Source organism: Bos mutus, chromosome 18 (genome assembly GCF_027580195.1).
Source record: "Bos mutus isolate GX-2022 chromosome 18, NWIPB_WYAK_1.1, whole genome shotgun sequence".
Classification (NCBI taxonomy): Eukaryota; Metazoa; Chordata; class Mammalia; order Artiodactyla; family Bovidae; genus Bos; species Bos mutus.
Window position 1 is genome coordinate 15,517,949 of NC_091634.1, and position 27,827 is coordinate 15,545,775.

Genomic DNA, 27,827 nt, shown 5'->3' on the forward strand with positions numbered 1-27,827 from the left:
GGCCGGAAGTTGACTCCGGCCGCGGGACCTTCTGGGAGGTGTTGTGTTGTGGAACGTCCGTTGGGAGGCGGGCGCGGAGGGATGGTTCGGAGTTACCCGCACCTGACCTTCCCGAGTGTCGCCTGCACCCGGCGTCCCAGACACTGCGCGCTAGATGCGCACTCGGGTGTTTCCGGCAGGTGACGCTACCGCGTCCTCGGAGCGGGACTTTAAGGAGGCCGTGAAACATTCTTGGCTGAAGCAACGCGCGAGGCTGGCGGGCGGAGCCTTTAAGGAGGCCCCGAGTGGAATAGTGGCAGTGCGGAGTTGCTGCGGGTGGGAGTGCGCCCCTGGAGAGTGGTTGGAGTTCTCAGAACAAGAAACTGGTGGAGAATTAGAGTGTGTGTGTGATTATGATGGTCTGTGGCGTTTCGATGCTGTGTGTGTGTGTGTGTGTGAGAGAGAGATTGTGATGTGAGGATGATGAGGGGTGTGGTTATGTGGGTGTGATGGAATGCTTGTGACGGGATGTTTGTGTCATGTGATGTTTGTGATTGTGATTTATGATAACGTGCGGTGTTGTCTGTGTGATTATCAGATAGATGTACAGTGTGTGTGAATGTGATGAAATGTTTGTGATTGTGATGTGTAGTGGTTCTTGTCTTACCTCAGTTGACTTCTGTTGTCGCCTTTTGGCATAATTGGCAACCGCTTGAAAGAAATTTCTGTATCTGGTTTCACGTGGTCTTTCCTCCCCGTTCGTCATTCTTTCTTAGTCTGCTTCCCAGCGCTCTTTGCACCCCGCCCCTAGCCATACTTAGCCCTGTTCTGTTACTTTCCAGTTTCCCTTGGTGATCTTTTTCAGATGTATTATTTCATCTTCCTATGGCTTCTTTTATTATTTGTATTAGTTATTGTGATCATAGTAATGCTGCCTAACAAACCACTTTTAAACTCAGTGGCATGCAACAGTAAGCATTTATTCTCTTATTCACAGGTTTGCAGAATCTCTGTGTTCAGGTTATGTAGGCTGGGCTTGCCTGGGGGGCTGGGCTGCAGAATCCATTCAGACCGGCTCCACATGTGTTCTTAATGCAACTCAGGAAAAAAGGACAGTGGTTACCAGGACATGTTCTTCTGTTGGTGAATCACCAGAGTACAAGATAATCATAAAAACCTCTGCTCCCAAGTATACTAATGTTACAGATGCCTGAGCTTAACATTAATTACACCCACAGTCAGAGGGCAAGGCAAAATTAGATGGCAAAAAGTGTGAATGTCTAATCCTGTTAGAGGTGGGTGAAGAATTGGGACTAAGATTTCAATCTGCATCATTAGGAAACACGCCTCTTTATCCTGGTAAATGTCTTTTAGTCCACGGTTCTCTTTTGTCTGTTAATATTGTTTTTCAGGTTTTGTTACTACATTTTCCAGGCATTTCATTTTACAACCCCTTCCCTTTATGTCTTTATACTTCAGGTCTGTTTCTTATAAAGAGCATTTTGCTGGGCTTTTCCCCCTTTTATCCTGTTTGACTTATTTTAATAGGTGAGTTTAATTCATTTACATTTATTGTGGTTGCTGATAAAAATTTGCTTTATTTTCTATTATGCGTTCTTTTTAATTGAGCAGGTTTACCTTATCCCCTTTTCTCTCTCCACTGCTTTGGTTTCCTATCCTTGAGTTTTTAACATGCATGTTTATCAAAACCCAAACTAAATAAGATTTTAGAACACTTGAACTACAAACTATCCACCCAGTTTTTTTTTTATCTGATACATTGCTTTCCTCTAATTTTAATTACCTGAAATTAGTAGTATTTCATTTGCCTGTGATATACAGTTGACCTTTGAACAGTATGGGGATGTGAATCCCCTCTCCTTCTTTTGCAGTCAAAAATCCAAGTAGAACTTTACAGTTGGCTCTGTGTATCCTAGATTCTGCAACTGCAGATTCAACCAACCTCAGATTGTGTAGTAGTACTGTAATATGATTGATTGAGAGCAAATCTGTGTCTCAGTGGACTCATGCAGTTCAAACCCATGTTGTTCAAGGGCCCACTCTGTGTGTATGTGTGTGTATTTAAAATTATGGGAAAGTAGAGAGAACATAAAAAATGACATAAAATTTGCTGTCATGATATCTTTACTCCCATGTTCATTGAAGCATTATTGAAATAGCCAAGATTTGGAAACATCTTTCTATTAACAGATAAATGGATAAAGAAAATGTGGCATATGCATACATTGGAATATTACTCAGCCTTAAGAAAAAAGTAAATCCTGCCGTTTGTGACAACATGGATGAACCTTTAGGACATTATGAAATAAAAGAAGCCAGTTTCAGGACAAATACTACACAGTTCTTTTATATGAGCTATCAAAAATAATCAGATTCAAAGAAACAGAGAGTAGAATGGTTATTGCCAGGGGCTGGGAGAGAGGGAAATGGGAAATTGTTTTCCAGTGAGTGCAAAGTTTCGGTTATGTAAGATGAATAAACTTTGGAGACCTGTACGACATAGTACCTATATTTTAAAAATGGTATTATGCACTTTAAAATATGTTGAGAATAGATCTCATATTCAGTGTTTTTACTGAAAAAACTAAACAGCACAAGGAAATTTTTGGAGATGATGGATATGTTTAGTACCTTGGTCATGGTATTGGTATCATAGATACATATGTCCAGACTCATCAGGATATATACATTAAACGTGCAGTTTTTTGTGAATTAGTTATACCTCAATAAAGGAAAAAAAAAAAACCCTACAAAAATTTACTGTCTTAACCATTTTCAAGTCTTCTTGAAACCACTTTCAAGTTCAGTGGCATTATATCCACATTGCTATGCCACCATCACCACTGTCCATCCATAGAACTTTTTTATCTTGTGAAACAGAAACTCTGTACCTATTAAATAATAAGTCCCCATTCTTAACAATCCTCCAGTTCCAGGCAACCACTATTCTACTTTCTGTCTCTGTGAATTTGACGTTACCTCATTATGTACTCTGTATACCAGATTATACGGTATTTGTCCATTTGTGAGTATTTTAACTTAGCATCTCTTTAAGGTTCATCCATGTTAAAGCATGTGTCAGAATTTCCATCCTTTTTAAGGCTGAATAATATTTCATTGATTGTACATACCATGTTTTGTTTATCCATCTGTTAATGAACAGTTGGATTGTGTCTATCTTTTGACTATTGCAAATAATGCTGCTATGGACATGAGTGTACAAATACCTGTTCAAATGCCTGCTTTCAGTTCTTTTGGATATATATCCACAAGTGGAATTTATGGATTGTATATTAATTCTGTTCTTAATTTTGTGACTGCCATACTGTTTTCCCTAGTGGCTATACCAGTTTATCAACGTATTTTCTGAGCACCTACTAACAGGGGCAAAACAGACAAAAATAAATCCCTGTTTTCATGTATTTTATATGAGGAGATAGACAACATGCATGATAAATTACATAATTTGTTAGTGATAATGGACTTTGTAAAAACATAGAAATGGTGTGAGGGATATTAGGAGTATATCCCAGGCATAATGCTTCTCAAAATTTATTATAATTGAATGTTTTCTGTTTTTATTTCTTCTCTGTCATACAGAACAAGGATTAGTCTCCTCTCTTGTGTATGATTTTTTTTTACCATAGATGATAAATTAATATCATGTGACATGAGTATAGTTCTCATTTCAAATGAGTATGGGAATCCTAAATTGCAACTCTTATTTACCTCAGTTGTCAAGATAGATAAGAAATGGAATAGCTGGACTTTTAATGCAACTCTCTTTCACTCCAAGTTTGGGGTTGCTGAAAATCTGAATGTTTTTTGACTCAGCTTTATATCTGTCACTGCATTAGGCCTATACCTTTATGCTCACAAAAGATATTTGAGGAGGAGATATTATGTGAACCTGACTATTTTTATCCCCTTTGTTTCTAGACTCTTGGTGTTTCTATTGGTTCAACCTGAGTTGCTGAGTCTGAGTTGTCTTCCAAACTCCTGCTATCTCAGTATCTCTGGTCAGTGACTCCAGGAACTGTGAATTACAAGCAAGGAAGTCAGTTGTTTGGGACTATATTAATTATCTATTACTGTGTAATAAGGTAACTCAAAATTTAGTGGCTTAAACAACAATAAACACATTATCTCAACTTTGTGGGAAATGGGGAGGGTATTCTGGCTCAGATATTTCATGAAGTTGCATCCAGTTGTTGGCAGAGCTGCAGTCATCAGAAGGCTAGTGGGGACTGGAGGATTTGCTTCCAAGATGGCTAGCAAATTGGTGTTGGTTGCTGGCAGAAGCTTCTCCCTAGGGCTGGTTGAATATCTTCATGTTATGGTAGCTGGCTTCATCCAAAGTACATGATCCAAAAATGTGCAAGACAGAAACAACAGTGTCTTTTATGACCTAACCTTGGAAGTCACACGTTGTCGTTCTGCAATATCCTATTGGTTAGACAGGTCAACCCTATTCAGTATGGGAGGGGTGTATGAGAAACATGAATACCAGAAGATAGTGATCCCTGGGGGTACCTTGAAGGCTAGTTCCCATAGGGATAGGGATGCAGTGAGAAGACATCAGGTAAATTGGATTTATATCATAAACCCACAGGTCCTGGCTCCACAAAGATAAGACAGATCTGTGATGTAAGGAGAAAGAAGCATGAAGAGCAGGTATCTGTTATGAAAGGAGACTTCCTGATCTGAGATCTTCCCCACCAGCTGGGGAGTCCTGAGATACAGTGGACCCTGGAATTTCTAGACCTGCACCCTATCTTAACCCCTCTGTATGGACTGTGGAAGGACTGAAGTACCTCTTAACCTTCAGAGATCAACAGTAGCAGTGTGACAATGAAGCGTTTGACTCGGATGATGGAAAGGACAGGTGAGGTGGCTCAGAGATGAGCAGAATTTAGGAGAGAGGATGTAAAAGGAGAAGTTCAGTACTCCTACCAAGAAATCATGTTTTGTTTTATAATTTTGCTGTACCAGGTCTTAGTTGAGGCATTTGGGATCTACTTCTCTGACCACAGATTAACCCTGGGCCCCCTGCTTTGGAACCATGGAGTCTTAGCCACTTGACCACCAGGGAAGTCCCTTTGTCGATGGTTTTTATTCACTTGACAAGTGCTTTTTAAATAAATTTTTCATGTACTTTATATTTTTCTTAAATACATTTTGATTTTTTTAAGTGCTGTTAAATATATAACTATAAACAAAAGTTTCCTGTTCCATTCCTTCCCATACCCTCTTCCCATTAGCCATCAGCAACTACTTGGAACATTTTTTTCCTGGATATTCTGGTATTCAGCTCTGCTTTCCTGAATAACATCCTCATACTGCTAATGTTTGATTTCTGTTTTAGATATTTCCTATTGACTTTTGACAGTGGAGGTGAGAATTTATCTGTTTTCTGCCTAACCCCTTCCTCATCACCTTCTCCCCATCCTGACTCCCACCCACTGTTCTTTCTCTTCTTTCTAATAGGGTGTTTTGTTGGAGGTTGAAGGTTGACCAGTGTCAGGATCTATATGCATTTTCTTTTGAACTAGTCAATTTTCCCAGCAAGAAGTCCTAGACAGATTGAGGAGTATAAGCTGGAACGCTGGGAGGCAAACAAAGGAAAAAAGTTGAGGGAAGTACCTCATCTTTCATACCGACAGCTTTCACTTAATTCCCTTATTTTCTCTACATTGCTTCAACCCCACCTTATATTTAGTTCCTTGTATTTCAGCCCCACCCCAATCTTCTGCTTGCAGAAGTAACTAGTGCCTCTATTCCTGAGGCTTTCAAGTGTTCCGCCATGGTTTCCCCAACATGAAGCTCAGTTAAGCTTCACCCTTCTCTAAGTTAGAAACCAGTCATCTGTCTGCTCTCTAGGTTTCAAAATTTTGTTGACATCTCTCTCTTTTTTTTTTTAACTTTTATTTGCATTTATTTTTTGCAGCATTTATTCCCAGGCCATAAGTTTGTGTTTCTTCAGTTTCTTCTGGGATATCTTTTTCTTCTGTGCAACTTTGTCTTCTGGTTTAGGAACAATCCATTCTTTTTCAGTAAGGATCATCTCAATGTGGCAGGGAGAGCTCATGTGTGGGTTGATCCAACCATGAGCTCTGTAAGTCCTGCGCTGCATCTTGGGGGCTTTGTTCACCTGGATGTGCTCAATGACCAGAGAATCTACATCTAACCCCTTAAGTTCAGCATTACTCTGCATTTTGGGGCATGTGGAGTAAAAATTCAGCACTCTTTTTGGGCCACTGATCCTGCGTCCAGCCCCACTGTTTGGCCTATGCACACCTACCAACTCCACCATTGTAATGAAGGAATGGCACACATCGCTTCTTTAAAGTGACATCCTTCAGATACTTGGTGGCTTTTCTGATATGCATACCCTTTATGGCCTGGGCAGTTTCACGAGTGTTCTTAAAGTGAACACAAAGATTTGAACCTCTTGATTTGCATGATTTTGTGGGGTTTTCTGGGTTGAGTAAATAGCCCACCATTTTCAGAGGTCACCTGAGGCTGCTTACTGGAAAAGTAAGTGTTGACATCTCTTATCTGTCGAAGTCTTCTATATTCTTTGTCCTTGTGAGATTTTTTTCTTTTGTTTCTTTCATTTTGCTTGTGTTTCAGAGAGAACAGAAATAAATACAAGTGTTCAGTTTGATTTCTAACCTGAAGGACCTGAATTTTTTAGGGTAAAAAATGTCAATTAAGTTATTTTAAAATGTGTTTAGAATTATAACTGTATTTCATTTCATCATATGAATATTCCACAGTGCCTATAACCTGTATATGATTAAAGTTTTTCCAAATTCTTTATAGTACTTCATAAATAATTTAATCCTTAGATCTCTGTAGTATTTATTATTATGTACTTAATATGTCTCCTATTAGGAATAGGATCCTTATATCAGGATCCTATGGAAATAGATTCATTGGGCACCCTAGACTTAGCCCTCTAGAAATTCCCATAGAATTCTATAGGATTAAAATTATGAGCCATCTGTGTACAGTTCAGTGTGTCTGTAGCCTGGTGGTGGTTAATATTTCTCAAAGCTCTGAGGGTCGTTACAGGTAATCTTGTAGCTGATGTTGAAGATTTCTGTAGTCCTTTATCTGGAGCTTTAAAATAAATAGGTTTTTATTTCTTTTTCCTCAGCTTGGCATTCTCCAGACTCTGCCCTTTTCCAGGAAGAAGAGGATATGGCCAGTTCTCTTGTATGTTTTAAGCATGTATTTGTTTCCTGTATTATTTTACAACCAGTTGCAATGAGTTACCTTAACCTATCAGTAAGTTGGAAAAAAATGAGTCAAAAATCATGGTGAGGAAAAACACAGCTAGAAGATCAGAACCAGGGGAGATGTGAGATATGGCTATGAATAAACAGGTCCATACAGGGTTATAAAACTTGAGTTCAAATTTGAGTATGATCTGGAGAAGCAAAAGCAAATTGAAACATAAAGTTCATCCAATAGTTTACTCTGTTTTTGAGGGAAAAAACTTATAATTCAGGAAAGAAAAAAACTTTTCATTGACACCCAGATCAAAAAGAAATCCAAAACAATTCCATAATTCTAGTGATTTTAAGCTCAGTTTATTAAAAGTCTTTCTTGGTCATAGATTAAAAATTAGAATTATATGGCAGAGTAATTTGAATATTTCTTTAAAATGATCTAATATTTTCTTCAGTTGAGATTTTTAAAGTTGAGCTAAAATATATACTAATATTCTATGACAAAATTTTTTGTAGTTCTGATATCCATAGCTCTTCATGTTTTTTTTTAATGGTCTCAAAAGATAACAGTGTTCTTTATATTTTTACAAAATGACTCATTTTCCTCTGCTGTTGATTCTTTTTGTTTCCAACTCTGGAATCCCTCACGCTGTTATATTTTAAATATTTTCCACTTCACTGGCTCTTTTTTTCTCAGCTCGTATCTTTTCCATCTTGAAACACACATATGCACTTCTATTGACCATATGATCATGTGGCTTATCCAGTTATTTCTCCTTTTGGCAGAGTGATTTTTCTGGGCCTAGACAGACTTGGGTTCAAATCTTGGCTGAGTGACTTACTAAGTGCATGCTGCTAAGTCGCTTTAGTCATGTCCGACTCTGTGTGACCCCATGGACTGCAGCCTACCAGGCTTCTCCGTCCATGGGATTCTCCAGGCAAGAACACTGGAGTGGTGCCATTGCCTTCTCCCTACTAAGTGCATGATTATGGGCAATTTTCTTAATCTTTTTGGCCTTAGTTACGTCATCTGTAAATGGAAATAATAATAGTACCTATCCCATAGGAATATTGGGAGGGCTAAATGCACACAGTAAGTGCTCCATAAATGATAAATATTGTTAATAATTATTATCTATATCACTTTCTTTTGTTAACTGTATTCATTGGCCTACTTTTTTAGTTTAGCATATAAAACTGATAAAAGAGAAGATGCCTTATTCGTGTTCACAAAATTAATCCTTCTCTTCAATAAACCTGCCATAAACACTGTAATAAGGCAAAACTGTAAACAGTTTTTGTAATATAGAAGTATATTGGAACTTTCCAGGTGGTCCAGTAGTTAAGACTCCACCTTTCACTGTGGCAGGTGTAGGTTCAATCCCTGGTTGGGGTACTGAGGTCCCATATGCCTCAGCATGTGGCCAAAAATTAAAAAGAAAACAACAAATAATTCTTAAAAATTAGTAATTAAGAATATAGATAATTGGGTGAAGAACATGAGCAAGCAGTTGGAAAAAATGCAAGTGGCCAGTAAATACTTTAAAATATAAAAATGTCACAAGAAACAGACTGTCAGATTTGTATAGATAGATTTTTTTTTTAGATGTATTTTGAATTCATGGGTAATGATTATCTTTTAGAGGATTCCAAATAGTTCTTTGTGAATTTTCTTTAGAAAGTAAAAACCTTGAGGTAATGAGTTACGATCTACATATAGGGTACTCTAAGCTTTCAAAAAATTTATGTAGTTCCTCTCAGATGCCAGAGTCAGACGTTTGGTCTGGATTATCAACTAGAAATGGACTGCCTATGTTTCTGGACATGCAGACCTAAATTCGTTCTCAGTTCAGTTCAGTCGCTCAGTCGTGTCCGACTCTTTGCAACCCCATGAATCGCAGCACACCAGGCCTCCCTGTCCATCACCAACTCCCGGAGTTCACCCAGACTCACGTCCATCGAGTCAGTGATGCCATCCAGCCACCTCATCCTCTGTCATCCTTTTCTTCTCCTGCCCCCAATCCCTCCCAACATCAGAGTCTTTTCCAATGAGTCAACTCTTCGCATGAGGTGGCCAAAGTACTGGAGTTTCAGCTTTAGCATCATTCCTTCCAAAGAAATCCCAGGGCTGATCTCCTTCAGAATGGACTGGTTGGATCTCCTTGCAGTCCAAGGGACTCTCCAGAGTCTTCTCCAATACCACAGTTCAAAAGCATCAATTCTTTGGCGCTCAGCTTTCTTCATAGTCCAACTCTCACATCCATACATGACCACAGGAAAAACCATAGCCTTGACTAGACGGACCTTTGTTGGCAAAGTAGTGTCTCTGCTTTTGAATATGCTATCTAGGTTAGTCATCACTTTCCTTCCAAGGAGTAAGCGTCGTTTAATTTCATGGCTGCAGTCACCATCTGTAGTGATTTTGGAGCCCCCCAAAATGAAGTCTGACACTGTTTCCACTGTTTCCCCGTCTATTTCCCATGAAGTGATGGGACCAGATGCCATGATCTTCGTTTTCTGAATGTTGAGCTTTAAGCCAACCTTTTCACTCTCTACTTTCACTTTCATCAAGAGGCTTTTTAGTTCCTCTTCACTTTCTGCCATAAGGGTGGCGTCATCTGCATATCTGAGGTTATTGATATTTCTCCCGGCAATCTTGATTCCAGCTTGTGTTTCCTCCAGTCCAGCGTTTCTCATGATGTACTCTGCATATAAGTTAAATAAGCAGGGTGACAATATACAGCCTTGACGTACTCCTTTCCCTATTTGGAACCAGTCTGTTGTTCCATGTCCAGTTCTAACTGTTGCTTCCTGACCTGCATACAGGTTTCTCAAGAGGCAGGTCAGGTGGTTTGGTATTCCCATCTCTTTCAGAATCTTCCACAGTTTATTGTGATCCACACAGTCAAAGGCTTTGGCATAGTCAAGAAAGCAGAAATAGATGTTTTTCTGGAACTCTCTTGCTTTTTCCATGATCCAGCGGATGTTGGCAATTTGATCTCTGGTTCCTCTGCCTTTTCTAAAACCAGCTTGAACATCTGGAAGTTCACGGTTCACATGTTGCTGAAGCCTGGCTTGGAGAATTTTGAGCATTACTCTACTCGTGTGTGAGATGAGTGCAATTGTGCGGTAGTTTGAGCATTCTTTGGCATTGCCTTTCTTTGGGATTGGAATGAAAACTGACCTTTTCCAGTCCTGTGGCCACTGCTGAGTTTTCCAAATTTGCTGGCATATTGAGTGCAGCACTTTCACAGCGTCATCTTTCAGCATTTGGAATAGCTCAACTGGAATTCCATTACCTCCACTAGCTTTGTTCGTAGTGATACTTTCTAAGGCCCACTTGACTTCACAGTCCAGGATGTCTGGCTCTAGGTCAATGATCACACCATCATGATTATCTGGGTCGTGAAGATCTTTTTTGTACAGTTCTTCTGTGTATTCTTGCCATCTCTTCTTAATATCTTCTGCTTCTGTTAGGTCCATACCATTTCTGTCCTTTATCGAGCCCATCTTTGCATGAAATGTTCCCTTGGTATCTCTAATTTTCTTGAAGAGATCTCTAGTCTTTCCCATTCTGTTGTTTTCCTCTATTTCTTTGCATTGATCTCTGAAGAAGGCTTTCTTATCTCTTCTTGCTATTCTATGGAACTCTGCATTCAGATGTTTATATCCTTCCTTTTCTTCTTTGCTTTTTGCTTCACTTCTTTTCACAGCTATTTGTAAGTCCTCCCCAGACAGCCATTTTGCTTTTTTGCATTTCTTTTCCATGGGGATGGTCTTGATCCCTGTGTCCTGTACAATGTCACGAACCTCATTCCATAGTTCATCAGGCACTCTATCTATCAGATCTAGGCCCTTAAATCTATTTCTCACTTCCAGTGTGTAATCATAAGGGATTTGTTTTAGGTCATACCTGAATGGTCTAGTGGTTTTCCCTACTTTCTTCAATTTAAGTCTGAATTTGGCAATAAGGAGTTCATGATCTGAGCCACAGTCAGCTCCTGGTCTTGTTTTTGCTGACTGTATAGAGCTTCTCCATCTTTGGCTGCAAAGAATATAATCAATCTGATTTCGATGTTGACCATCTGGTGATGTCCATGTGTAGAGTCTTCTCCTGTGTTGTTGGAATAGGGTGTTTGCTATGACCAGTGCATTTTCTTGGCAAAACTCTATTAGTCTTTGCCCTGCTTCAGTCTGTATTCCAAGGCCAAATTTTCCTGTTACTCCAGGTGTTTCTTGAGTTCCTACTTTTGCATTCCAGTCCCCTATAACGAAAAGGACATCTTTTTTGGGTGTTAGTTCTAAAAGTTCTTGTAGGTCTTCATAGAACTGTTCAACTTCAGCTTCTTCAGCGTTGCTGGTTGGGGCATAGACTTGGATTACTGTGATACTGAATGGTTTGCCTTGGAAACGAACAGAGGTCATTCTGTCATTTTTGAGATTGCATCCAAGTACTGCATTTCAGACTCTTGTTGACCATGATGGCTACTCCATTTCTTCTGAGGGATTCCTGCTCGCAGAAGTAGACATAATGGTCATCTGAGTTAAATTCACCCATTCCAGTCCATTTCAGTTCTCTGATTCCTAGAATGTCGACGTTCACTCTTGCCATCTCTTGTTTGACCACTTCCAATTTGCCTTGAATCATGGACCTGACATTCCAAGTTCCTATGCAATATTGCTCTTTACAGCATCGGACCTTGCTTCTATCACCAGTCACATCCACAACTGGGTATTGTTTTTGCTTTGGCTCCATCCCTTCATTCTTTCTGGAGTTATTTCTCCACTGATCTCCAGTAGCATATTGGGGACCTACTGACCTGGGGAGTTCTTCTTTCAGTATCCTATCATTTTGCCTTTTCATACTGTACATGGGGTTCTCAAGGCAAGAATACTGAAGTGATTTGCCATTCCCTTCTCCAGTGGACCACATTCTGTCAGATCTCTCCACCATGACCTGCCCATCTTGGGTTGCCCCATGGGCATGGCTTAATTTCATTGACGTAGAGAAGGCTGTGGTCCTAGTGTGATTAGATTGACTAGTTTACTGTGATTATGGTTTCAGTGTGTCTGCCCTCTGATGCCCTCTTGCAACACCTACCATCTTACTTGGGTTTCTCTTACCTTGGGCGTGGGGTATCTCTTCACGGCTACTCCAGCAAAGCGCAGCCGCTGCTCCTTACCTTGGACGAGGGGTATCTGCTCATCGCCGCCCTTCCTGACCTTCAACGTGGGATAGCTCCTCTAGGCCCTCCTGCGCCCACGCAGCCATGGCTCCTTGGATGTGGGGTCGGCCTCCCGGCCGCCGCCCCTGGCCTTGGGCGTGGGGGCGTGGGGTAGCTCCTCCCAGCCGCCCCCCTGACCTTGGATGCGGGGTAGCTCCTCTCACCGTTCCCGCGCCGTCGCAGCCTGGCACTCTCGGCCGCCGCCCCAACCTCGGACGTGGGGTAACTCGTTCTAGAATATGGTTAAAATTATATTCCATGGCAGATTTATTTATATTTGAATAGACTACATAGCAGGTAAAAAAAATCTTCAATAAGTATAATAGTTTTATTGAGTACCTATTATGTACTAGTTATTTTGTGCTATAAATTTTACATAGCTTATTTCCTGTAATCATTACCAGAAGCTTGTGAAGTCGATATTATTTTAATTTTTACAGAAAAAGGAAATGAAGCACAGAGATTAAAAAACTTTCATAACTTCATGCATGAAGTATATAATAAAGAGGATTTAAACCCACTCAGCCTGACTCTAGGACCACACTCTTATGATACTGTACAAATGGAAATCCACTCCTAAGTGAAGAAATGTAAATTTTGCCAATTGACTGTTCATATTATTTGTCCATTTTATTTATTTATTTTTTTATTTGTCCATTTTATGTTGTTAGTCCTTTTTCCACTTGAAATTAAGGAATTTTAAGAATGCGTGCTTCAGCATTAGGATTTATGCAGGTATCTTCTAATTTCTAATTTGTCTCCTAATTTGTCAGTTACATATTATCGTGTATCTTTTGTTGTATATAAACTTTAAATTTGAGTAGTTATATCTAGCCTATGACAAGTATGGCATACAATAAGAATTCAATCAAAATTAATATGCAACATTAATTTTTATTGTTGTTAAACTTGGGGGACATTTATTTTTACTTTCGTATATCACCAGTCCTGTATATGAGTGGTTAAATCTTATCTCCTTAGGAAAACATAGCACTTTTGAGTGACTGTAATATTCTATGGAGAACTTCAATCTTTGGTCACAGCATTAAGAGCTCCCGGTTTTGGTCTCATAAGCCCTCTTTGAAATGACCTGTGCAACATTAATGAAATCTTCTTTCATGAGTTGCCAATGTTGTCTTTTCTAAGATATCTTTCTTAATATTACAATATAGAGATAGTTTCTTTTCAAACCTTTGTTTTCCGTATTTAGTCTTTGATCCACCTGGAATTCAATTTTGTAATTGGTCCAAGGTAGGAATTGGCTGCTAATTATATCAGTAAAATTATTTTTGCATGTAGGAGACCAGTTGTTCCAATACTGTTTGTTAAATAAATACTTCCTTTGTGATGCCACTTTTACCATATACATGCTTAATCATTTCTAGGCTATTTATTTTTTATTTTTTTATTTTTTTATTTTTTATTTATTTTTTGGCTATTTAGTTTTTAAACGTTTATTTATTTATTTATGGCTGTGCTGGGCCTTCATTGCTGTGTTCGGGCTTCTTAGTTGTGTTTGCTGCTGCTGCTGCTAAGTCACTTCAGTCGTGTCTGACTCTGTGCGACCCCATAGATGGCAGCCCACCAGGCTCCCCCATCCCTGGGATTCTCCAGGCAGGAACATGGAGTGGGTTGCCATTTCCTTCTCCAATGCATGAAAGTGAAAAGTGAAAGTGAAGTTGCTCAGTCGTGTCCGACTCCTAGCAACCCCATGGACTGCAGCCCACCAGGCTCCTCTGTCCATGGGATTTTCCAGGCAAGAGTACTGGAGTGGGGTACCATTGCCTTCTCTGCTTAGTTGTGGCAAGTGGGAGCTATTCTTTGTCGCGGTACCAGGGTTTCTCATTGCAGTGGCTTCTCTTGTTGCTGAGCTCAGGCTCTGGAGCATGCAGGCTTCAGTTGTTGTGGTATGTGGGCTCAGTAGTTGTGCATAGACTTAGTTGCTCCCTAGCATGTAGGATCTTCCCTGGACCAGGGATCAAACGCATGTCCCCTCCGTTGGCAGGTGGATTCTTTACCACTGAGCCACCAGGGAAGCCCATTTCTAGGCTCTTTATTCTGTTTCTTTAATCTGTCTACATCTATACCAGTACTATCGAAGAAGGCAATGGCACCCCACTCCAGTACTCTTGCCTGGAAAATCCCATGGATGGAGGAGCCTGGTAGGCTGCAGTCCATGGGGTTGGGAAGAGTCGGACATGACTGAGCGACTTCACTTTCACTTTCCACTTTCCTGCATTGGAGAAGGAAATGGCAACCCACTCCAGTGTTCTTGCCTGGAGAATCCCAGGGATGGGGGAGCCTGGTGGCTGCCGTCTATAGGGTCACACAGAGTCGGACATGACTGAAGTGACTTAGCAGCAGCAGCAGCATACCAGTACTATACTCTGTGTGTGTATATGTGTTTACATTGTTTTAATTACTTTATAGTAACCCTGTTTGATTGATAGGGATCTGCACAAACAGTGTTCTAGTTTTTAAGAAATTTCTCAGCTACTTTGGGACCTGTATGCTTCTCTTTGAATTTTAAAATCAGTTTATTTCCTATCTAAGGAAAAAAACCCGTTGGGATTTTAATTGGAATTGCAAAGAATTATAGACTACAGACCTTCCTGACTTACGTCTGTTAAACCCATCATAATTTGAAAATATTATAAATTGAAAATATATTTAATAATATTTAATACATCTAACCTTATGTTTCCACAAGTTCAGCAATGGAAAGTAATCAAGACTTTATGTGAAACCACCCACTATGGATACAAGGCTTTTTGGAAAGCCCTTTGAAATTTATTGCAAAGTTGTTTGTAAGCAAAGGAATAAAAATGGTGGTGGCTTAGGTTACCAAATCATGTGACACATGTTTACAAAATAATCCTAGAACAGCATCACCCCCTCCACCACTAGTTAGACCTATTCATCACTGAGGAAGCAACATGGAGGAGAATTGGCAAATTAATTTTAATAAGATGCCCAAGTCCAGAAGATGCAAATATTTATTAGTAATGGAAGACACATTCACTGGATGAATAGAAACTTTTCCCACACAGACAGAACAGGTCTTGAAGGTAACAAAAAACTTGCTTTAGGAGATAATCCCACATTTCGGATTATCTCAATTTATACAAAGTGATACTGAACCTGCCTTTAACTCTAAAATTACTCAACAAGTAGCTGAAAGCTTGGGGATGAAAGATTCCCTTCAAGCAGGAGACCCCCAATCCTTTGTGGAAAAAATGAACAATATTTTGAAGCAAATTATAGCCAGATTCCCTCCTCCAGGGAAGTATTTGGCTATAGTTCCAAATTCCACTCCAGTATTCTTGCCTGGAGAATCGGCTACAGTCCATAGGGTCGCAAAGAGTCAGACATGACTAAAGGGACTTAGCCTGCACATCTAACCTACCAAACATCGTAGCTTAGTTTAGCCTACCTTAAGTATGCTCAGAACACTTACATTGGCTTATAGTTGTGGAAAATCATCTAACACAAAGCCTGTTTCATAGTAAAGTGTTGAATATCACATGTGATTTATTGAATACTCTAGTGAAAATGAAAAACAGAATGGCTGAGTGGGTACAGAATAGTTGTACGAGTTTATTGGTTGTTTACCTTTGTGATCATCGGCTGACTGGGAGCTATGGCTTGTTGCCACTGCCCAGCATCACCAGAGAATATTCTACTACATATAGCTAACATGAGAAAAGATTAAAAATTTGAGGTATCTACATTTTCTTCACTTTCTCTCCATTGTAAAGTGGAAAATTTATAAGTCAAACTATTGTATGTTAGGGACTATCTGTAATCAGAGAATAATTGAAACATTTTTTTTCTATCACAGAGATGTTTCATTTTAAGAAAATCCACTAATATAATTTATCCTATTCAAGAAAAAATATAATCAGCTCCATAGAACTGCTAATTTTTCTTAAATCAGAATGTGAGACTTTTAGGAGGATATATTTATAAAATAGAAGTAAAAGGATACTTCCTTAACATGGTATTTTAAAAAATCATTCTACATTCATAATAAGCTAAAAGCCAGAATCATATTTACTGTGGAAAATGAGACATATTCCTACTAAAGTCAGGAATATGACCAGATTGCTCATGCTACCACATTTATTTACTAAAATTCTATATACATAAAGGGCTTCCCTCATAGTTTGGTCAGTAAAGAATCTGCCTGCAATGCAGATCTGGTGTTTGATTCCTGGGTTGGGAAGATCCTCTGGAGAAGGAAATGGTAACCTACTCCAGTATTCTCACCTGGAGAATCCCATGGACAGAGGGTCCTGGCAGGCTACAGTCTGTGGGGTTGCAAGAGTTGGACATGACTTAGTGACTACACCACCACCACCACTATATACATATAGAAAAGAGAAAAAAGGTAAAAGTTGGGAAGGTGCATACAAAATTATTATTTCTAGGTGATACATTTATGTGTGTGTGCACCTGAAGATGAAACAAGAGAATTCAAAACAGTATGGACACAAAATTAATATGCAAAAATTAATAACATTTCTATATATTAATACAAACCACAACCAGTTCAGAAATAAAATGGAAGCTGGGAATTCCCTGGCAGTACTGTGGTTAAGACTCAGCACTTTCATGCCATGGTCAGAATTCAAACCCTGGTTGGGGAACTAAGATCCTGAAAACCCTGTGGGGCAGCCAAATAATATATAAACTTTAAAAATGAATAAAGTAAAATGGAAGAAAGATGTTAAGAGTAGAAACAAAATCCTAAAGGAAAAAAAGATGTATATGGGAGAAAGAAACCTTTAAAACATTACTGAGACCTAGAAGAGGATTTGAGTAAATTTTTAATATATACTTTTAAAAAATAAAATTGTCATTATTAATTCAATATGAATTCTCTTTAATCTTCAGATTTATTGAAATCTCAGATATTCTAAATACACCTTTTAGAATAAGGCAGTTCTGTTCAAGCTGAGTGTAGAAGACATTTGGAAAATAAAAATGTATATAATATCCAAGAAAAAAACATGAAAAATACTGTGTATTATGCTCCAAGTTTTAGAAAGAATAACATTTATTTAATATTTGTATAACTTTAAGGAAAAAATATCCTTTTACAAAAAGTTGCCAGTCAGCATACACACCATAGAATTGATACATAATTACCTTTATGCCTTCACTGTAACAGAGAAGGCAATGGCACCCCACTCCAGTACTCTTGCCTGAAAAGTCCCATGGGCGGAGGAGCCTGGTGGGCTGCAGTCCATGGGGTCGCTAAGAGTCGGACACGACTGAGCGACTTCCCTTTCACTTTTCACTTTCATGCACTGGAGAAGGAAATGGCAGCCCACTCCAGTGTTCTTGCCTGGAGAATCCCAGGGATGGGGGAGCCTGATGGGCTGCCGTCTATGGGGTCACACAGAGTCGGACACGACTGAAGTGACTTAGCTTAGCTTAGCTTCACTGTAAACTTTATTTCTAAAAAAGATTTATCATGTTAAGTATCTTAAAAATGAAGGAGAAGGAGACTGCTGTGATTACCAGCAGGACCTCTGGAAATGTTAAGGCTTCCTGTCAGGGCTAGGGTGATTCTCATCTTTTTCTTGGTTCTGTCTGATAGGAAAATAAAACAAAAATTTAATGACACAAATTAAATTTATGTTTTTTGACAATCCCCTTTGTTCCTTGCTCCAAAAATGGAATCCTTGGCATATATACATGTAAAGAGCATCAATATCTTAGGAAAATAGACTGTTATAAAGCACTGATTCATCATTGTATACAGTTAGAAATTAACCCATATTTACTTTTGTTACTTGTTTTACAGTTTCTGTCAAGTCTTTTTGGATATGAAATTTATGCTCATACACTAGTTAGTTGGAAAGATGTTCAAATGGTAATTTACTAGAGGTAGTGAAAAACACGGTTTTTGTTGTTCCCTATTTTTTTAATGGTTCATATTCCATGAAAAGTGAAAGTGTTAGTCACTCAGTCATGTCCGATTCTTTGTGACCTTATGGACCAGACTCCTCTATCCTTGGAATTCTCTAGGCAAGAGTACTGGAGTGGGTAGCCATTCCTTCTCCAGGGGATCTTCCTGGCCCAGGGATCGAGCCCAGATCTCCTGCATTACAGGTGCATTCTTTACTGTCTGAACTGCCAAGAAAGCCCAATAAGGGTTATTTATTCCTGGAACATTTATTAAATGGTTACTGGGTGCCAGGCTCAGTTCTGCTTTTTTCACATTTTTTGGTCTCATTTAGTCCTCATAACAACCCTTTGAGGAAAATGCCACTTTACAGATGAGGTTCAAATTTGGCTATTTGTTGAGTTTACACAATTCGTTAAAAAAAGAAAAAAAAATTTTTTGGCTATGCTGAGAGGCTTATGGGAATCTTAGTTCCCTGATCAGGGATTGAACCTGGGCCAAGGCAGTGAAAGAACCAAGTCCTAACCACTGGACTTCCAGGGAATTCCCACACAATTAGTAAATTTTGAGGCCAGGATTTGAACTCATGATGTCAGATTCTACAGCCCGTTGACCAATAAAAATATCTAAATCCAGTTTCATTTTGAGAGCTTAGTTCTTTGAAAAATTTTCAATCAACTATGTGTTAAATCAGGTTTCTTTTCAGCTTTTCTGCTTCTTTTCTGAGTAGAACAACAGGTCTTTATTCTTATACAGGTTGACTTTGTGGACTTTGGGCTCTGTTTTGGGCTGCAGATCACCTGGTCTTGACACAGGCTGTGGGATGGGCTCCCAGCTCCTCCAGATTGTGTTCACTCAGGTGAATGGGCGAGCAGCTTCCTGGGGCAAGCTCTTCACTTGCCCGATCACTGGAGTACATGGGCCAAGTCAAAGGGTGTGTTAAAATACAAATTCAACTTGAGTACATTTTGAAGATCTTACTGGCTTTATTCCATGATTCATGAGTCAGAGAACTTCCAATCTAGCAGATATACAGGAACTTTGAGGAGCTATATACCAAGTTAATTTTACATGCAGAGGGAAAGGGGCAAGGAAGTTACAGTAGCAAAAAGCAGACTGGTTCTGGCCCGATTACTTTCCCTTAGGGGATGATAGGGTTTATCAGACAGATTACTTCACTAATGATCATCAGGTGATTTCTGCTTGGCTGGTTTAATAGTCCAGTTCTAGGAGAGGCTGAAACTAATTAAGTCTCAGTTTGGTGACATGAGGCTTAGCATAAGTGACTCCATTTTGGGCCTGTTGTCTTGTTTTTAACAGGTGTAAGCATTTTTCTCATGAAAAAGTATTGGGTTTTGTCAAGTGCTTTTTCTGCAGCTGTTGAGATGATCATATGAATTTATTCTTTATTCTGTCCACATTGTGTATTACATTAGTTTATTTTCAGATGTTAAATCAGTATTGTTAAATCAGCATTCCTGGGATAAAGCCCACTTGATAATGGTTTATAACTCTTTATATATATTTTTTTGTTTGTTTGCTTTTAAAGAGCAGTTTCAAGTTCACAGCAAAGTTGAGAGGAAGGTACAGAGGTTCTCCATATACCCCTTGCCTCCACAGGTGCATAGCCTTGCCCATTATCAACATCCCCCATCAGAGTGGTACAGTTGTTACAATTGATGGTCCTATATTGACATATCATGTTCACCCAATGTCCAGTAGTTTACACTCAGACTCACTCTTGGTGTTGTACAATCAATGAATTTGGACAAATGTATGTACATATATATATATGTGTGTGTATATATATGGGTGCTTGCCTGGTAGCTCGTTGGTAAAGATTGGTGTGTGTGTGTGTATATATATATGTGTGTGTGTGTATGTGTATCTGCCTGCAATGCAGGAGACCAGGGTTTGATCCCTCGATCCGGAGGATCTCCTGGAGAGGCGAATGGCAACCCACTCCAGTATTCTTGTCTGGAAAATTCCCTTGACAGAGGAGCCTGGTGGGCTGCAGTTTATGGGTCACCAAGGGTCGGAAATGATTGAGCAACTAATATACACACACACATATATACATGTATCCATCATTATAGTATCATACAGAATATTTTCACTGACCTAAAAATCCTCTGTGCTTTGTCTGCTCATTTCTTTCCTCTCCTCCAATGCCTGGTATCCACTAATCTTTTTACTGTTTCTATAGTTTTGCCTTTTCCAGAATGTTGTAGTGGAATCATACCGTAGATAGCCTTTTCAGCTCAGCTTCTTTCACTTAGTTACATGCATTTAAGATTCCTCCATGTCTTTTCATGGCTTGATAGCACATTTCTTTTTAGCACTGAGTAATATTCCTTTATCTGGGTGTACCACCATTTAGTTACCCATTTACCTTCTGTCTATTACTTCCCTACTATTCCCATGTCCTCTTTCTTATTAGATCACACAACTGCTTGGACAGGTTCTGAGCCTGTGAATCATATCTGTGTCATCTCTGTCACAGCCCAATACAAATCAGTGACAACTGTTTCCAGCTTCCTGCAAAATAAATGATGAACTAATAAGTTTGCTGATTAAGTAATAACACATTCCTACAGGGTATTTCTATTATGGTATATCTTCTCCCACAGTATAAATACAAAATTAAGTATTTAGAAATTAGAAAACTTGATATATGGTATCTGAACCCTGGATACTAGCTAAATGAGTTGTTGCATGTTTTGACCACAGTGTTTAGCTTTGATGACTTCAAATTGTGTTTTAACAGGAAACAGTGACATTTAAGGATGTGGCTGTGGACCTCACACAGGAGGAATGGCAGCAAATGAAACCTGCTCAGAGGAACTTGTACCGTGATGTGATGCTGGAGAACTACAGCAACCTAGTCACAGTGGGTAAGGATAGCTTTGCAGTCTTACATAGAATTCTGTCTTTGAAATATGTGAAGACTTCAACTTGCTATATGTCTTTAACTAGCATTTCCTGTCTTCATATGATTGTATGTGCTAGTCTTTAGAATAAATGCTAATTATTTTGTATCACTGTGAAAGTTCCTCCATCGTCTTTCGTAGGCCCTCCAGTCCCCAGGACTCAACCCAAGATCTGGATGGTTGTCTCCAGCATTAACATTCAGGTCCTTTGTTGTCTCTCAAAATAGGTTGTCAAGTCACCAAACCAGATGTGATCTTCAAGTTGGAGCAGGAAGAGGAGCCATGGGTGGTAGAAGAAGAAATGCTTGGGGGGCACTGTCCAGGTGAATAAGTGAAAAGACAGGTCTGAATGAGAAAGCCACATAGCAGTTGTTCAGGAGGTTGATACCATTTCACGTTTTCCAAGATTTCCAAGTCTTCTAGAATGACAGAAGATATGAATGCCTTGAATTATGGTGACACTTCTAGATACTGTTCTTCTTATGTTGCAGCTCTCTTCCTTTTTTCAAATTTTAAATACTAAAACTTCCTAGCTCATTTACAGCCTTACTTTCAGGATTAGTGTCCCTTTCTATGATCCTTAAGCTTTCTTATTCCTTTGCATTCACAGGTTTTCTTTTTTGTGTGTTCAATATTTGAATTAAATTCCCTTTCATTTCTTTTCTTCTTTCTATTTTGAAAAGCTTCAGATTTGTTTTGTAACAATACTCACACTTTCTGTTGTACTTCACAACTCTCACAATCCAATATAGCTTTGAAAGTCTCTGACTTACAGCTTGTTACCTCCTCCTTGCTTATTCACACCTTTCATTCCTTTAATTTTTTTGAAATATAATATAGGCACCCTTGGTTAAAAAATATTAACAATCCAAAAGGTAACATTAAAAAGTGAGTCTCTCTTACCCTTCACATTCAGTCCCTTTCTTTTCCAAGTTAAGTACACTTTTTTTCAGAGTCCTGCTGACCATTCTTGTTTATTTCACCGTATGAATTTTATTTTTTTAATTTATTTTTTGTTTATTGGTGTTTTTTATTTTAAGGTGGAACAGTTTATTAAAGGAATTATGGATTTTTTTTTTTGGTCTGTGCTGGGTCTTTGTTGTTATGCGGGCTTTCCTCTAATTTCAGTGAACAGGGGCTTGCTACTCTTCTTTGGTGTGCACGGGCTTCTCATTGTGATGGCTTCTCTTGTTGCAGAGCACGGGCTCTAGGGCACTCAGACTTCAGTAGCTGTGGCTCTTGGACTCTAGAGCACAGTCTCAATAGTTGTGACGCACGGGTTTAGTTGCTCAACAGCATGTGGGATTTTCTCAGATCAGGGATCCGACCCATATCTCCTGCATTGGCAGGTGGATTCTTTACCAACTGAGCCACCAGGGAATCCCCGTCACTGTATGAATTTTAAATTTAACTATCTATTTCCAGAGAAAAACCTGTTGGATTTTTTTGCTGGGAATGTGTCAGAAGTATAAATGAACTTTCAGAGAGCTGACATCTTTATACTGTCAAGGTTTTCTATCCAAGATCTTTATTCGGATCTGCCTGTTTTGTATCCTTCAGAAATGCTTTCCAAGGTTTCCTTTATACCTTTTGTAAATTTCTTACTAAGTTTATACCTAAGTAATAGACAAGAGAAAAAAAATAGTGCTGATGGAATTGGAAAGGACCCTATAAAACCATCTTTATTTACAGATGATAAGATGATGTCCCTTAAAACACAAGAGATTCAACTTCAACAAACTTAAAGAGAATTCAGTGATATGGTAAGGTATCAAATTAACAAGTAAAAATCAGTTGTTTTCATGTATACTTCAACAACCAGTAGAAGATATAAGGAAAAGGAAACCGCATTAATAGTTGTAACAATATAGATAAAATACTATTCTGGATATGGGCATAAAACAATAAAAAAAAAACAAAGTCCTGTCTTCAGGGAGCTTATAATTTAGTGGGAACTAGAGTTCCTGAGATTTTGAAATTAAGAAAATATCTTTTTTAAAAAAAACTTTATATTTAGTTGATAGTTGGCTATGTATAAAATTCTTAGGTCACACTGTCTTCTCTAGAGGTTTTTGTAGACAGTTCCCTGAAGACTTTAGATAGTCCCCTACTGCTTCTTGGATTTGAATGTTGCTTGGAGAAATCTGAAGCCTGATTGTTTTCCTTCATACATGACTTGATTTGTTTGTCTGGATGCCCATAGGTTTGTTTTTCTTTAAAGCTTTCGAACTTTATGAGACTTATTGATCAGTCAATATCAGTTTTTCCTTTCAGCTTTTATATTCATATTTTTTGGTTCTTGTAGTGTCATATAGATCTGAATAACTGTCATTCCTCATCTTTGAATAAGGATATTTCCTGCTGGACCCATTGTTTACTGAAGAAGTGTTGGAGATTGTCTAGAAAAATACTCTGAGCTAGTAGGAAGCCTCTGTTGCTTGTATCGACTTCCTCTGTCACAGAGTTTTGTGTTAAGAGTTGGTTTGCTCTTCACTTCTTCTGAATCAGAGATTATTAGTTGCATGCTTTCTCTAACACTTAGTTTCTCTTCTACCTTCCTATGTCAATATCCTGCTTATATGAGAATAATAGCTATTTGCATCTCTGCAGATATTTGCATCTATTTAGTTCTGTCTTTCCTACCTTTTGACAGGGTCAGAACAAGATGATTATGTTCCACCAGGCAGTCTTAACACATCCAGATTCCATTGTTGTAAAAAATGACTCATTCATTCTGTCCACAGGGTGTGCCTTCTGTTTTGGAGAACTCTGTTCACCATGCTTTCTGTCTGAGACAAGAAATAACAGCCACTGTCTCTTGGTTTCTTTCCTACCTATTTATGTCTATCCTGACTTTCCTTATACTTTGGAATTGCAGTTTAGCTGCCTTTTAGTATAATTGAACACATATTTCTTTTTCTGTTTTTTCTTCATGTTTGCAGGGAGAGAAGATAGAGATGTTTAATTCCACCATGTTGAAAGAGGAAAGTCTCTTCTGTATTTGATCCTATGGATCACCCTTCTTGGAAATGTCTTCTTTACTCTTCTGTAAAGGGTTCTCATTTCTCCTCCATTTGTTTATTTTTTCTTATTCCGTTATGAACTGTGTTTTACATAATTCCTCTTCTCCAGCCCTCAAGAACATTATTGAAACTAGTTCTAAATTACATATGGACTTCTTTTTCCTTTATGTACCTTCATGATGTAGATGTGTTCCTGCCTTCAAATCAGTATGTAACTCCGGACTTTAAATTCATCCTCTTTTTTTCCAGCCCCACTCTTCTCCCTGCCTTTCAAGTACCTAAATCCTCCATTGTGTGTGTGTGTGTGTGTTTGTGTATTTGTTTGTGCTGTGTGGCATGCAGGATCTTAGTTCCCTGACCAGATATCGAACTTGCACCCCCTGCAGTGGAAGTACAGAGTCTTAACCACTGAACTTCCAGGGAAGTCCCCCCACTTTAGCAAATTTCTGAAATGTTATCAATAGAGCAGTAGGAGAAATATTCAAAAGTCATAATTTTTGGTCCTCCATTTTAGAAGTTTGGAAAGTTGATGAACAGATCAAGAAGCAACAGGAAACCCTTGTGAGGAATGTCACATCCATCTCCAAGAAAACTCTGAATAAGGAAAATGCCGTTGAATATAAAAATGTTGCAAAAGTATTTCCTCTGGACTCAGACATTGTTACTTCAAGACAAAAGTTCTTCGAATGTGACTCACTTGATAAGGATTTTGAACATAGTTTAAACTTATTTAGTTATGAGAAAGGCTTTATAAAAAAGAAAAGTTATGAATGTAATAAGTATGGGAAACCATTTTACCATTGCTCATCCCATGTCATAACCCCCTTTAAGTGTAATCAGTGTGGACAGGATTTTAGTCATAGATTTGACCTCATCAGACATGAGAGAAGTCATGCTGGAGAGAAACCCTATGAATGTAAGGAATGTGGAAAAGCTTTCAGTAGGAAGGAAAATCTTATTACACATCAAAAAATTCATACTGGGGAAAAACCATATAAGTGTAATGAATGTGGAAAAGCTTTCATTCAGATGTCAAACCTTATTAGACACCAGAGAATTCATACTGGAGAGAAACCTTATGCATGTAAAGATTGTTGGAAGGCCTTCAGCCAGAAATCAAATCTCATTGAACATGAGAGAATTCATACTGGAGAAAAACCCTATGAATGTAAGGAATGTGGAAAAGCCTTCAGCCAGAAGCAAAATCTTATTGAACACGAGAAAATTCATACTGGTGAGAAACCTTATGCATGTAATGAATGTGGTAGAGCTTTTTCTCGGATGTCATCTGTTAATCTACATATGAGAAGTCACACAGGGGAGAAACCCTATAAATGTAATAAATGTGGAAAAGCCTTCTCTCAATGCTCAGTATTTATTATACATATGAGAAGTCATACAGGTGAGAAACCCTATGTATGTAGTGAATGTGGAAAAGCATTCTCTCAAAGTTCATCCCTTACTGTACACATGAGAAATCATACAGCTGAGAAACCCTATGAATGTAATGAATGTGGAAAAGCCTTCAGCAGGAAAGAAAATCTCATTACACATCAGAAAATTCATACTGGAGAAAAACCTTATGAATGTAATGAATGTGGGAAAGCTTTTATTCAGATGTCAAACCTCATCCGACACCAGAGAATTCATACCGGTGAAAAACCCTATGCGTGTACAGTATGTGGAAAAGCCTTTAGTCAGAAATCAAATCTCACGGAACATGAAAAAATTCATACTGGAGAGAAACCCTATCATTGTAATCAATGTGGAAAAGCTTTCAGTCAGAGACAAAACCTCCTTGAACATGAAAAAATTCATACTGGAGAGAAACCATTTAAATGTAATGAGTGCGGTAAAGCTTTTTCTCGAATCTCATCCCTTACTCTTCATGTTAGAAGTCATACAGGGGAGAAACCATATGAATGTAATAAATGTGGAAAAGCCTTCTCTCAATGCTCATTACTTATTATACATATGAGAATTCACACTGGTGAGAAACCCTATGAATGTAATGAATGTGGAAAAGCATTCTCTCAAAGAGCATCCCTTTCTATACATAAGAGAGGTCATACAGGTGAGAAACGCCGAGTGTACTAAATGAATAAGACTTTCTTTTAAATTCAACCCAAGCTTTACTTAACTTTAAAATATCTTGGCATAATCTCAAAAAATGAACAAGATTCTTTTGAAAAAATTATAAAGCTTTATTGAAGGGCAAAAGATTGGAGTAAAGGAGAGAATGTAGATGGAAAAACCCAGTATTATAAAATGTCTGTTCTTCCCAACTTAATCTCTAGACCTGGTAGAGTTCCAAACATTTAACAGGAATTTTCTAGGATCTTTATAAAATGATTCTAAACCTCATATGAAATAAAAGTCTATGGATTGCTGAGATAATATTGAAAAAGAACAGAGAGGACATATCTTCTACCATATACTACATGTATAGCAAAGTTATGGTCATTTAATAGTGTGTAATATTAGTACATTAATAGGTAGATAGAAAAGTTTTACAGAATAGAATGCCTAGAAATAAACCCGTGAATATATGCGAACTTGTTGTGTATTAGACATGACATCATAAATCAGTAGGAGGAACAGCCTAGTCAATAAAAATAGTTGGAGTACTTGAATCTCCATACTGGGGAAAATAAAATTACATACAACCTTACAACATATAAAGAAACAGAATTCCAGAGGATTTGAACACTGAAATGTGAACAGCCAAACTCTGAACTTCTTGGAAGGAAATAACAGGATGCTGTCTGTGACTTTGAGGCAGGGAAACATTTTTTAAAAGGACCCTGTAGTTTCTCTTCTGGATAGACTTCCTAAAGAAATTCACAACTATGCATAAGAAATATATATATCTGAATAGAAAACAACCTATATATTGAAGGGCTAATGAATAAAATGTGATATTAAAATAAGGAATAGTATACAGCAGTTAAAAGTAATGAACTTGGTCTGTATTGTGTAACATGGGTTGTTATCTAAAATAATGTTGAGTGGGAAAAAATTAAGATCTAGCTGAAGCATACTGTAAAATAACATTCATGTAAATTGGAGTGAAGTCATTCACAAAAAATAGAACTATGTTTTTATTACTGAAATATGTATGTAAAACTATTTTAAATGGATTAAAAAGAACACATTAAATTATTGATAGTGTTGTCTCTGGCAGGAGATTAGGATTCAGGGTGTTGATTGAAGGGGGCTTTTAGCTTTACTTGTAATTTTTATGCCTTAAAAAGAGATGAATAGCATATAAAATGAATCTGAAAAGTTAATGATACATGATGGTGATAATGGATGTCTTAATATTGTTTTTGTACTTACTTCACAGAATTTATGGGTTAGGGGATGACAATGCATAGAGAAAAGTGTTATAATAGATTCATGTGCTCTATCAGATGCTGAACTGTTTTGTCAAAAATATTTCCAGAAAATTAGTAATTAAAAGTGATAATCCTGTTTACTAATTAATATGAAATTAA

The 27,827-nt window shown here is 38.2% G+C and overlaps 1 protein-coding gene and 1 non-coding gene across 2 annotated transcripts; one reads left to right on the forward strand and one right to left on the reverse strand.

Moving 5' to 3' along the window:
• The first annotated feature begins 46 nt into the window (after positions 1 to 46).
• ZNF568 (zinc finger protein 568) lies at positions 47 to 27,827 on the forward strand. Its single transcript, XM_070387889.1, is given in 9 exon segments — positions 47 to 1,338; positions 1,459 to 1,527; positions 3,940 to 4,103; positions 4,613 to 4,885; positions 7,163 to 7,221; positions 21,145 to 21,271; positions 21,535 to 21,630; positions 24,845 to 26,247; positions 26,249 to 27,827. Coding segments are annotated over 6 exon segments (1,779 nt in total). The 5' UTR covers positions 47 to 1,338; positions 1,459 to 1,527; positions 3,940 to 4,103; positions 4,613 to 4,851; the 3' UTR covers positions 26,309 to 27,827.
• On the reverse strand, positions 13,429 to 13,555 carry LOC138991868 (small nucleolar RNA SNORA25). The gene has a single exon (XR_011467766.1). It is a non-coding gene; the product is annotated as a small nucleolar RNA SNORA25 (small nucleolar RNA).